General features: G+C 30.3%; 1 protein-coding gene across 1 annotated transcript in view; it reads left to right on the plus strand.

Annotated features, from left to right (window-relative positions):
* Positions 1–462: 462 nt before the first annotated feature.
* LOC113378685 (aryl hydrocarbon receptor-like) overlaps positions 463–14,289 on the plus strand; it is a gene marked incomplete at its 5' end in the record, with an annotated part of 32,569 nt that continues 18,742 nt past the window's right edge. The window contains 10 exons of the mRNA XM_026619241.1: positions 463–603; positions 11,855–11,944; positions 12,020–12,116; positions 12,201–12,313; positions 12,382–12,569; positions 12,824–12,930; positions 13,002–13,143; positions 13,234–13,402; positions 13,500–13,953; positions 14,027–14,148. Coding sequence (XP_026475026.1) covers positions 463–603; positions 11,855–11,944; positions 12,020–12,116; positions 12,201–12,313; positions 12,382–12,569; positions 12,824–12,930; positions 13,002–13,143; positions 13,234–13,402; positions 13,500–13,953; positions 14,027–14,148 — 1,623 coding nt within the window. The remainder of the gene's footprint in view (positions 604–11,854; positions 11,945–12,019; positions 12,117–12,200; positions 12,314–12,381; positions 12,570–12,823; positions 12,931–13,001; positions 13,144–13,233; positions 13,403–13,499; positions 13,954–14,026; positions 14,149–14,289) is intronic.

A 14,289-nucleotide genomic window follows, 5' to 3' on the forward strand; every position in this document is an offset into this window, starting at 1 on the left:
GAATTATATAATTTCATCTGTCAAACATATACTGTTGACTGTATCTTATATTATTTTAATTTCTGGCACATCTCAGCTGCTTTTCGGCAATAGTAATGAAGACATTACATTTTTCTTGAATATTATAATCTAATATTATCTAGGCTCATAATTTCAGCTAAATTCAAATTTCAAGTGAATTGACATTTCGAGCAAATGACAGTTTAAATGTTTTCAATGTCAAACAATCATAAGTGTTTTTTTGTAATTTTTGCCATTTATTTCTAAAATATTACTATAGTTTTTATCGTTCATTAAATCTTGAAAATTTCCTTTAACAAATTCTAAAAAGAATTATCAAAATCCGAATAACCGTTTAAGAGAAGTATCAAAGTATCATTTAACCATTAGTACATAATATTGTATCTAAAAGGTACATTTTGCCTGTTTATTTATTTTTTATATTAATTATTTCTTTTTTTTTCAGTTGTAATGCACAAAGACAAAGAGGACCCACACGGGGGTATGTTGACGCACTGTCATAACCTGCAAGAGCCAAGTTTTCGGAACAGAGACCTCACGACGTACGAGCACGCAGCCTTAGACGGGGACACTTTTTTACAGGTGAGCTTTTTATTGAATTTTTTTAAACATTTCAAAAATATTATTTATATTATTGCAAAACTATGTTATTAGCAGTACCTAAATATTATGAGAGCGAAAGGAATACTTGTCATTATTTTTTGAGTAAAGAGTAAAGACAGTGTTTTGTTAGTTTTTTTTTGTAATTCACACAAATGTGATAGCACAACTTGTATCAATGTTTGATAATTTTTAAGATTTTTGAAACCGTATAAAAATCATCTATAATATCCAGAAAACTTAATCAATAGTTATTTTTTTAGGCATTTTTTTATATTTTGTGGTGAATATTTTACGTTATATTTATTACTGAATGATATTCAGTATTATAGTTTTTTTTGAAGGTCAAGTTTATAAGCCATAAAGTTTTAAATTTTCTTTCATACCTCATATAGTATATCAATTCCTTTGGTTTTAGTCTCAAAAACAAAACAGACTAAAACTTTTTCATAAATGGCGTATGCGGCATTTTCAGAGTGTTATTTCCTAAAATATTGATGTCAGTCATTTATAATTTTTTCCAAAACCGAAAAACAAAAAATATTTTTGATATGTTTAGACTTGCAATGATTCAAACAACATTTTACTTGTATTGACGAAGTGAAACATTGATTATATTTTTTCAAAGGCAAGTCTAGCAATTTCGGAGTTACAAAAAAGTTTAAAAAATGGTGGTAGTCTGAAGTTATCATTACAAATTATATAGACAGATGGACAAGTAGAAAGGTAGACAAGGCGACAAATAGGAAGATAGGCAGATAGATAGGTAGACAGGGTGACATGGTAGAGAGCTAGATAAAGTAGTCACGTAGACGATGTATACATGTAAAAATATTGATACTCACACGACAGGTAGACAGGTGGACAGATAGATGAGTGGACAAGTAGACAGATAGACAACGAGACTAGGCAGATATATAGGTAGACAGGGTGATAGAATTGAGAGGTAGATAAAATAGACTGGTAGGCAAAGATTCTAGACAGGTAAACAAGTAGACTATACATGTATAAATATTGATACTCAACTGTCATAGACAGGTGGACAAGTGGAAAAGTAGAAAAATGGACAGGTAGACAAATAGACCAATAGGAAGATAGACAGACAGTAAGGTAGGCAGAGTGACAGGGTAGAAAGGTAGATAAAATAGACACAGATAATAGAACAGTAGATGAAGGTACTTAGACAAGTTAGATCATATACAATTCAATTATCTATTGTTTTAATTGTTTATTTACACATATCGAGAATGTATGCAATTGGTCTCGGGGAAAAATGGAACTTACAGTTAGTTTTTAATTTTTCACAATTTTTTCAATTTATTTTGTATTTATTGTATTGCATTTTTTGTAAATAAGAAGATAGACAGATAAGTAGAAGGGGTGAAAGAGTAGACAGGTAGACAAAGTAGACAGGTGGTCACTTAGACAGGTATACAAAGAAGCTGTTAGACAAGTAGATCAAATTACAATTTGAATATTTAATGATTATTTACACATATCGGAAAATTTCTGGCACTTGCCTTGAGGCAAAATGCCACTTACACCTAGTTAATTTTTATTCCGTTCCATGAACGATGCATATTTTTTTCAATTTATTTGGTAAATAGCTTTTTACTTCTTCGTGTCTTTTATAGTTGAAATCTTGTTTTTTTTTTTAAGTTTTTTTCTGTATCTGAAAAAGTTTAATTTTTATGTAAACACTAGAAATATGCGATGTGACATATAATTTTATATAAAAATTATTAGAACAAAAATATTATAACAATATTGTCCTTAAAGAATCCAAAGTCAAAAAAATAAACCTCTTATTACATCTGCCACAAATAATAAACTTTTCCTCAATTCTTCGTAGAAACATGTCATTTAGTTGTATTATCTTCCACGCGCCCAATTTGACATATTTATTTTAATTCGAAATTCTCTCTATTTCTCTATTCTTCTATTTATTTGGGGCGAATGCGGGGGCGAATTTTACCCAAACCCTACGGAGGGGTGGGCAAAATAGATGAACGATGCATATTTTTTTCAATTTATTTGGTAAATAGCTTTTTACTTCTTCGTGTCTTTTATAGTTGAAATCTTGTTTTTTTTTTTAAGTTTTTTTCTGTATCTGAAAAAGTTTAATTTTTATGTAAACACTAGAAATATGCGATGTGACATATAATTTTATATAAAAATTATTAGAACAAAAATATTATAACAATATTGTCCTTAAAGAATCCAAAGTCAAAAAATTAAACCTCTTATTACATCTGCCACAAATAATAAACTTTTCCTCAATTCTTCGTAGAAACATGTCATTTAGTTGTATTATCTTCCACGCGCCCAATTTGACATATTTATTTTATTTCGAAATTCTCTCTATTTCTCTGATTCTTCTATTTATTTTGGGGCGAATGCGGGGGCGAATTTTACCCAACCCTACGGAGGGGTGGGCAAAATAGTTCGGGGCTGCAAGTGTAGCCACTTAGGTCGTAGGTCGGAAGGTGCAGGAGGTATTCCCTGTATCTGTCGGTGACATCCCTGCCGGAGTTCATTATTTGTACCCCTAAAACACGTCATAGCATTTATCAACTTGTATATATATATATATATATATATATATATATATACTAGGCGACCGATGTTTGTTTCATTTTACATTAAATGTATTTACATTTTGAGAATATATAGATAGACTGGTGGAAACATATGTTGGAAAATTATTCCTGTATATCAAGATATATATATTAATGTATATATATATATATATATATATATATATATATACATATATATATTTCCACGAGGACAATAGATGCTCATTTTATTAGTTGTCATAAAACATTTTATAACGCTTTGAATATTTTTATACATAATTTATGATGGTATAAGCTTTCAAATATATTTCTACAATATTTTATTCTTCAGATTTTATTTAGTACAATATATATATATATATATATATATATATATATATCTTATATATAAAATTCTTCTGTAATGTTGTATGTAAATATGCTCCCCCTGAACGATTATTCGGATTTTGATAAAACTTTCTAAAGTTTGTTAAGGGATTTTTTTAGGATGTATGTGATTATAAAAATATAGTAATATTGTAGAAATAAATGGCAAACCTTATATATTATCAGTGTTTGACATTGGAAACATTTGAGCTGTTATCTGCTAGAATTGTCAATTCACTTAAAATTTGAATTTAGGTGAAATTATGAGTCTAGATAATATTAGAATATAATATACAAGGAAAATGTAATGTCAACATTATTATTGCTTAAAAGCAGCTGAGCTCAAAACCAAAAACTATCTATATAAATAAAAACTATATTTTATATATTTATGTATAACATTTCGGTTAGTAAAAGTATGTATGTGACAATTTTGATTGTAACTATCTTGATAAAAATTAGAAAAAAAATCTCTTACAGTTTGAAATTTGTAAACTTTTAAGCCAAAACTAGTTTTGGTCAAATTGTAGCCAAATTTGGTTTTGCACCAATTGCACCAAGTTTTCTAGAATTAAAACTATTTATTAAAATATGGATTTAATTTTTAAATCAATCATCTAGAGCTCTGGTCGAACTGTAGCCATTTTTTGTTTTTTTTTTAATTTTCATTATTTTTTATAATTTAAACTTTGGAACAGTAACCTCAATGAGCACTTCTAGGACCACTGTCAAAAATAATCACACAATTGCACTAAGTGTTCTAGAATTAAGACTATTTATTAAAATTTATGTATTCATGTATTTAAAACATTTGTAAATTTTGAATTTGATCTCTTTAAAAAATGCTTTAATGCCTCGGAAATTGCCATTCTTGTTAGTTTGATACTAAAAAATCGAGTAAAAAATAAAAACCCAATTGATCCTAAAACTAAAAAAGTGTTAGTGTTGGACAACCCCTGATAGGAAATAAATTATTTTTAAGTAAAATTTGAGGTTTTTCTCAAACTCAAAAAATCTGAACAGATATTAAGTCAAAAACATTTTCGTTGGTTTAATACTAAAAGAAACGGTAAAAAAATAAATACCCAAATGATCCGAAAATTTAAAAAAAAGTTTTAGGGTTGGACAATTCGTGATAAAGTTAATTGTTTAATATAAGCTTTAACTTAAGCTCAAAAAATCTGAACTAGAATTAAGTCAAAAATATTCATTAACTGTACGTGGGATGTATCATTATTTGATTGCTAAAATGTTTTTACAAAATAGGGCTAGGTGGGTAAACATTTAGGGCTGCATGTTATTTAGTTGCTTACGAATTATAAAAAAATGAAATGAAATAAGTTGGTCTGTATAATAAAAAAAAATTAGGGGTTTGCCAACGATTATGGTACTACTCAGGGGTATGAAAAATAGGTGTTGTCCTATTCTCAATCATACTGAACGTAATTGTAAAACTTCATAAAGATCGGTCAAGCCGTTTCGGAGCAGTATTGTCACTATATATATTACGTGTACATACTACATATATATATATATATATATATATATATATAGGTATAATAGTATATGTATATATTTCTATATAGTGGTGTCCTCATTATAATCACATTAATGCATATCCTCGGCGAGTGCATCTGCGGCCTTATAGGCCTATGAATGCAATATTCCCAGTAGTTCCTCCAGATTTATTAAAAACGCATTAAAATCTTAAAATACCTTACTTTTCAACTGCTGTTTGTTTCAAGAAAATTACACGTATTTATATTACTAATTCATTACGAAAAACGACTTAGTATTGCCAATAATTTGAAAAATCAGAAATAATAATATTGCTTACATATATACTAGATACTTTTACACTAATAGATGATTAGAGGTACTTTTTCATTTTCTCTTAAAGATGATTTATCCTTATTCTTATGATATTAATATTTAAATATAAAATTACCTTCATGATTACTTTTATTTATATTTTACTTTGAGTAACTTTTAAAATGATCTCAAATACTATATATAATAAATCACATTATTCTAATTTGTATAAATCAAAATAAATATATTTTTATAAATATAAATATATTATATTTATATAATTTATATAAGTATAAAATTATTACAGAGCACATTATTTCATTATTTATTTTAATATAAATTATATGTTATTATTATTAATATATTAATTGCTATAGGCATACAATAAAAAGGACGAGCCAACTTTCACCTATCCTTGTTGAGAGATTTCATATTATTGAAGACCATATGTTGTATACAGACATAGACTGATACGCGCAATTACTTGATAAGCAATTGGCGACAGGTCCGATATTAGCTTAAACATATGTTTAAACTAATAGTAAATTTCTTAATTATAATATGATTCATATTGAGGCCTCGTCCTTATTCAAGACGAAGCCTTCCAAAAATTACTTTTGAAGATAGTGAGAGATAATTTCAGCACCTAGATGTTGTGTACGACGGAAAATCTCAAATATATGTACATGCGAGCAGTACTCTGCGGCGTGTGCTAGAATACGAATACAAATTCTCTTGTATTTCGTTTTCTCAGAAACGGCTGGATAAGGATCGGACAAGCAGTTTCTTTGTAATTAGCAGAAAAGTGTAAACAATTATTGTCGTTTACATTTTAGCCCACAATTTTGAATCGATTTTAAAAATTCAAACATTTTATTTTTGTTCAATTAATACTTGCTATTTAGCTTTTTGTTACCGCTTGCCAAATTCACACAATGTAAAAAACATTTTTGCGTTCCATTTTATGTGAAATTTATCAAATATTTAAAAAAATATATGTGTACATCTGTAAAGATAATTCAAAATACATTTAATTCGTATTTTGAATGTTCGAAGCCTTGGTTTTGCTAAAAGCATTGGTTTTAGCTAAAGGCAGGTCCATTCATTTTAGGTTTACAGTGGAAAAAATGTCAAAAACGACCTTTTTAGAGCAAAAGATCGGAATATTAGAATATCGGATTATTTATAGTGTTTTTAGTTCTTTTTTCGACGTTTCAATTCATTCTGAATAGTTTGGCACCAAAATTGGAAAACTTTTTGTGTGTAAGTATAAGAGACAAAATTTGGCATTTCGGTGACGTTTTCTCAAAAAGTGAGATACTGATTTTAAAAATTCATAAACTATTTTATAAAACTCGATAAGAACTAGTTTTTTGCGATTTTCACAGCCGTTTCTTTATAATTAGCAAATAGGTCAACGTTTTTAACCAAAATACTGAATTTATTTTAAAAATTCAAAACTTTCGAAATATATCAGTTATCGTGCTAGTTAGCTTTTGGTAAATATTAGACAATCAATGTCTTTGTAGTTAATTGTTTATTTTTTTAAACTTTTCATGATAATAGAAATCGGCGTCTTGACGAACATTCTAAAATGTTATATGTCAACAAAATCGGTTTAGTTATAAAAATTCATCAAATTTTGAAATAATGAGGAGTCTCATTTTTTTATTATTATTATATAAGAGTTTCTGCACATGTCCTGAATTGCACAAGTAAAACTATAGATAAAAGACTATTTTAAAGTCTTTTTTTCAACATTTTATTTTTAATTCTTATTAAGTCGATTGTATACACATATCAATTAGTTTTTGCAAATTGTCTTATCAAAAAATAACACTTACACCTAGTTGACTTTTCATAGCTTCACTTACACCTAGTTGACTTTTCATTGTAATCGTCCTAAAAATCGAAATTGAAAATGTTTGCATGTCTTCACGTTTCAGAGGTTTCTGAACATTTTGGCATACCTCAGAAAAAACTGATGTGTATGTGAGTTTTGTGTGTCCACAATATTTCGTCTACGTTTTCGGGCGCACCGATTTAAAATAGTACAAAAAAAATCGATTCCTACTGATGGGAAGACGTGATGATTAGTTTTTGGTAAGGTCAGGTCCAGCCGTTTCGGAGATACGGAACAAAGAGTGCAGAAAATAGAAATCGAGTTTTTGAGAGAACAAAAGATTTGAATGATTCAAAAAACATGCAATTCGTAATGATGGGGAGAAATGTTGATTAGTTTTTACCATAGACAGGTCTAGCCGTCTCGGAGATGCGGAGCTGAATGTACAAAAAATTGCAGTTTTTGAGAGAACTTAACATCCGATTTCAATGATTCAAAAAACTTTTTGCTTGTGTTGACGAAATGATTATTTTTGGGGAAAGTAAAAAAAAGACTTCAAAATTTCAAAAAAACCCTTTTGTTTTTAATTTCCCGAAAATATTTTTTTGAATATGGAAAATAATACGGATTTTAATGCTAATTCTAGCTAAAATTCTAGCTCACTTATATATTTAAATAAATAAATAGTTTTAACTAAGCAATTGAGTTTATATAATTCCTAGAAATATGAGATAAGGTTTTTTATTCTAACTCTGCTTTATTAAGTTTTATTTTTCATGTAAGCATACGTCGTCGTCCAATTCATAAGCTCTAATATTTTGTCTATAAAATACGAATAATGAAAGTTACAGTATTTATAATAATCTATTTGAAAACATTTAATATTCCTTGAACATTTTGTTACGGTACGAGATGATCCAGCAATTTGCCTTAAGGCGCGATACCATACACCACTAGTTTATTTCGGAATCTAATATTGTGCTTCTTAATCAGCTACTAAATATACAATAAAGTATTGTACACACCTTGCATATTACTAAATAAACAAATATATCACAATATGCGACTCAAGTTTCAAATTATATGTAATAACTTGCATTTAATTCCTCTGTCCAGAAATCAAAAATACTTTTCCCTTCCTGGACAACCAAATACATATTATCATTTGAATTGTGACATATCTCTTTTCGAGTACGTTTCGAATAATTCCTTCTCCAGTGACGGATTAATATTAATGTGTCGGTTTTAAAAAGGGGCATCAATTATACTTGTGCGCCTTAGATGATTTTCTGTTCATTTTTTCGTCTCTCTTAAGACGAGACTAAATATTATAAACGCATTAACGTCCGCAACGAGAAGATATCGCGCTTCAAGTAAATTAATGCAACCCGATTCTAAAGCCGCGTCTACACTTCACAAATTTAAGTAATGGGCCGATTCTGTCGTACAAATAGACCAATGATAATGCAAGGCTATGGTAGGTTTCAGTTTGCATACAAAATGCTACTAAATACTGCTAATCATAAGGAGACCATAGGTCCCAGATTTCCACCTTGTAGCCCGGGTTTTTCTAAAAGCAAAATTTGTCCCGGATTTAGATCTTTATATATCATTTTATATAGGTTTTATAATTGTGGGACCGATTCTGCCACACAACAATCCAATGTTATGGCATTATGCTACTGAATCACAATGAATACTGTCAAAGGCTATGGTAGATTTCAGTTTGCATACAAAATCCTGCTAAACACTGTCAATGCGATTTAACATAAACTGCAACTTCACTTGTATGTCATCATAAGGTGACTATACGTACTGGATTTCCACCTTGTGTTCTGGGTTTTTCTAAAAGCAAAATTATTTGTCCCGGATTTAGATCTTTATATATTGTTTTAGATAGGTTTTATAATTGAGGGACCGATTCTGCCGCACAACAGACCAATGTTATGGCAAGGCCATGCTACGCTCCAACTTCAATTTATTATGTTACTAAATCATACTGAATACAGTATTCAGTGATGTATTTGCTGTGCATTTAGGCGTTTTACACATAAACTGCAACGTCACTCGTATGTTATGAACCTGAGTCAGAAACACCCTACTATCTAACATAGTTTTTTGACATTTGTGCGGTTTCTAGGTTAGGTTTTCTACCTGACAACCTGAGAAAAACGCCAGACTGCACATCAACCACATGGCTTATGTCAAATTTAGTATGGAAAGTTCTTCATAGCATGGCCTTGCCATAACATTTTTCTGTTATCCGACAGAATTGGTCCCTGAATCTTTGCAATTACTTGACAACAAAATCACAACTACCCAATAAATTATCAGAAAATGATATGTTACAGTAATATTTTACAAGACAACGAGTATGCTTTTATGAAATCCTTGATAGTCTTCTACTTTCATCTCTAGCATCACTAATTGAAACTCTCGAGGTAATTTCTGTCGGTCTTTCTTAGAGTCCATGTCTCTAATCCGTACAGAGCAGTATATATATATATATATATATATATATATATATCTTTTGTAATGATGTATGTAAATATACTCCTTCTAAACGATTATTCGGATTTTGATAAATCTTTCTGAAGTTTGTTAAGGAAATTTTAAGGATGTATGTGATTATAAAAATATAGTAATATTGTAGAATTAAATGGAAAAAAATGAAAAAAATGCAAAAAACGGCTTGTCATTGTTTGACATTGAAAATATTTGAGCCATTGTTTGGCATTGAAAACAAATGAAAACTGTCATCTGCCAAAATTTTCAATTTACTTACGAGTCTACATAATATTAGAATATGTATAATAAATTCATGATTATGATTTAAAAAAATGAGATGTCTTCACTATTATTGCCTAAAAGCGGCTGAGATGTGCCATAAATTAAAATATTATTAAAGATACAGTGTATATATGGCAGACTGAATGATACACATATGAACAGGATTTGACAAATTAATTCACTTCAAATATGAAATTAAGTATAATCAGGGCCGGTTCTACCTTGAATGCGACGCAAACATAAAATGCGAGCGCACGCCTTAGGGGCGCCGACACAATATTTGGATATGAAATTTTTAATATAGTTTTTTTCAATATAATTCAAGACATATATTATTCCTTTGCATCTTTTACTAATCTTTGCACAAATGGGAAAGGAAAGATGTATACATACAATGCGGCTCTTACGTATATACGCACACACATATTATATATATAAACAGGGCCGGATTTAGAAATTTGGCGCCCTGGGGCACTGACAAAAATGCCGCCCCATCCCTGAAATGTTACTTAAATTGTTTTTATATATTATTCTTGTACCAAAAATCAAAATTAAAAAAAATATATATTTTTTGAAAACTTAAAAAAAATCAATTTTTGAAAATTTTGAGTTTTTTTTTATATTATGAAATATTTTTGAAATTTTTCGCAGCGCGATTGCTTTGAAAAAAGTTTATAATTTTCAAAGAATTTCAATATACACATAAAAAAAAGTTTTTTAAAGGGCATTTTTTCATATTTCTAAAAATTTTAATGCTCTTTATAAAATGTAATTTTCAGAAAGAGAAGTTCCAGTAATTTGCAGTGATTAATCGTCACTAGTTTAATTTTTTTTCGGCGCTATAGGCTTGAAAGTTCTAAGAGAGCTCGAGATTTGAAGAACATATTTTTCTTAAACTTTCAGCTCGTTTACGAAACTTTGTATTAGCCAAATTGCCAAATTTGATAATAACTTGTTAACCAATTTGATAATTTATGTTCGGAGAGGGAGTCAAAGAAAAATAATAAATTTTAATAATCGTCTATTTGAATCCAAATTTTGCATTGTATTCGTAGTATGTTTTATATAAATTAACAAAAGTTAACTATATTTTTTTAAATAAAAAACGTTTTTAAAAAAAAATTAGTTGATTACATTGTATAGCATTTTTTCTTACTATCCAAATTTTGCCGCCCCCGAAAATCTGCCGCCCTGGGCAGTAGCCCCGACTGCCCCTACTGTAAATCCAGCACTGTATATAAATATAGATATAATATATATATATAATATATATATATATATATATATATATATATATACCTGTATGAAATTATTTACTAACTATAAGAAATAAAAAAAAGCCCATTCCGCAGTTCGATTAGAACACAGACGAATATGCGATATACGACATATGATAAGAGTTTTTAATTATAGTTATGGTCACTCTATGCCATTTTAATTAATTTAATTTTATATGTACGAGGACATTGTGACGGCGAGGACGAAAAAATAACACAGGTGGACAGCAAGAGGGCCATGGGATAAAAAATTCATATTATTATATATGGAAGTCCTGTAAAAGGATACAAGCACTTTGATGTTATTTATTAGGTTTCTTTCTTCAAAAGCTTTTTTTCCATCTAGTTTTTTACTTGTTGTAAAATTAAATAATTTACTTCGATTCTACAATTAGTCCATTAAAACATTCAAGTATATTAAAAAAAAAACAAGTTTACGACGTATATTAAATGTATCCAAAGTTGCCAGACTTACATGTGTCTAATCAACTTCTATTAAATTTAATATATTACTATATGATTCAATAATATTATTTATTTAATAATAAATTATTCACTTTTTCTAGGCGCTGAATGGATTTCTGATGATTCTAACGTGCGAAGGCGAAGTGTTTTTTGCAACCCACAGTATAGAGAGTTATTTGGGATTCCATCAGGTAATTTTATAAACATACAATTTTATTTATCATGTACATTTTTTCATCAATAATAATTATCTATTACCCTTACAGTCTGATATAGTGCACCAGAGCGTCTACGAGCTGGTCCATTCCGAAGACAGAGAAGAACTCCAAAGACAGTTACTCTGGAACAGTTTTATAACCGCCGGATCCGGTAACGGAAACACTCAACACCAACATCAGACATCTCCAGGAGCACAGCAACAACAACATCAGACGACATCCGATCAACAGCAACAACAGATGAGTCTCCAGGAGGTCTTAATGCCCCACAATGCACATTTGTTGGAACGGAGTTTTACAGTTAGATTTAGATGTTTACTGGATAATACTTCAGGGTTTTTGGTGAGTAGGGGGAAAGGACGCATGTTTTAGAAAGGATTATTGAAGTTGCTAACACTGAGATTTTTTAGCGATTGGATATCCGAGGACGTGTCAAAGTTCTTCATGGACAAAATAGGAAAACAGAAGAACCGCCTTTGGCTTTGTTTGCAATCTGTACGCCATTTGGACCGCCAAGTTTACTGGAGATTCCACAAAAGGAAGTGATGTTTAAAAGTAAACATAAATTGGACTTAGGGTTGGTTTCTATGGACCAACGGTTAGTATATTCTTCATTGAATTTCGTCTGTAATATTTTGCTTTCATTTTGATATTCTTCAAATAGTATACTCTATTTCTCAATTTGCATCGTTATTATGATATTTGAGACCTTTTCTGAAAAAGGGGACATTACGATTTAGATCCAATCCAGTTTTCCAATTCAGTTTTTTTCTAAGCAATCTAGTTTTCAACATAAAATTTTCTTCATCCTTCATCATTCGTGATTAACTATGGATAATCTTTTTTTTTCAGGGGAAAAATGCTTTTAGGATATTCTGATGGTGAACTGGCTAATATGGGTGGATATGATTTAGTACATTTTGATGATTTGGCATATGTGGCAAGCGCTCATCAAGAATGTAAGTGTACATAAATTATCACAATTAAGTATTTTTAAAGGTTTTATATTCCATTTCTTTATTTATTTTAGTGTTAAAAACTGGAGCATCCGGAATGATAGCTTACAGGTTTCAAACCAAAGAAGGACAATGGCAGTGGTTGCAAACCAGTTCGAGACTAGTTTATAAAAATTCAAAGCCTGATTTTGTTATTAGCACACACAGACCGCTTATGTAAGAACGAAATAGATTATACTTGATTATAAAGAAACTTGTTAAAGTAACTGAAGACCATGTTTTTAATCATTGTACTTTATTTTTTAGGGAAGAAGAAGGCAGGGATCTGCTGGGAAAACGTACGATGGATTTCAAAGTTAGTTATTTGGATGCAGGTTTAACAAATAGTTATTTTACGGATAGTGATAATATTATGACGTCTGTTCTTCCAACGGCTACGTCACCGACAATACCAATGACGCCGACAAACCAAAGGGTAAGGACTCTCAAATTCTTTTCATTAACTTTTCATAGGGCGAGTTATATGGAAATATTGAAAACTTATATATTGTATTATCTTTTTTTCCCCGTAGGTAAATCGCCGTTACAAAACCCAACTCCGCGACTTCTTATCAACATGTCGAACGAAACGCAAACTGTCGTCGCACCAATCACCTCACGCATCGCCCTTAACACCTCACGCTCCTGCTGTCCAATCCTTAAACAGTCCTTTACTCAACACGTCCAACAACTTAACGAACAACAACCACAACATAAATCTAAACAACAACAACTCTTCGCCCCATCTCTCGACTGTCATGATGGATTATCTGCCGACAGCTGCTGCCGAAAATCACCTGATGACGCCCATTGCTGCTTATCATCATCACCCAAATTTGTACACCCAGGGAGGATATGGTCAGACGGAGAACGCTCTCTATATGGGACAGACTTTTCAGACGATGTATCCGGATAATTTGTTTCATCAATATCAGAGGCACCATCTGACGGGTTATTATACGGCGGCGGACTACCAGGCTGCAGGAGGTAAGAGCTGGTCCTTCTTGCGGAGGTCGGAGTTCTGGGAATTATACATTAATATATTTTTTTTTGTTTCTAGGATATGTAACTACTGGTACCAACGGCTTTCTGGAAGTGTCTCCTAGAGGATACGAGAGCACAGGAGTAGCTTATCATCAGTTAGGGACGCCTAAGGACGACAAACTTTATGCTTGTGCACAGGTAAATGTAAAATGTCAAATAAGCTATGGTAATTATATCAGCTCAATGCTTCTATTTTGCTTTCGTTGACGACGTACACAAAGTTATTTTTCCTAATGCATCAATTTAATAGAGTTGATATTTCTATATATATTTTATTAT

This window comes from Ctenocephalides felis, unplaced genomic scaffold (genome assembly GCF_003426905.1).
Source record: "Ctenocephalides felis isolate EL2017-DRISC unplaced genomic scaffold, ASM342690v1 CF-g0.4_SCAFFOLD_01886, whole genome shotgun sequence".
Lineage (NCBI taxonomy): Eukaryota > Metazoa > Arthropoda > Insecta > Siphonaptera > Pulicidae > Ctenocephalides > Ctenocephalides felis.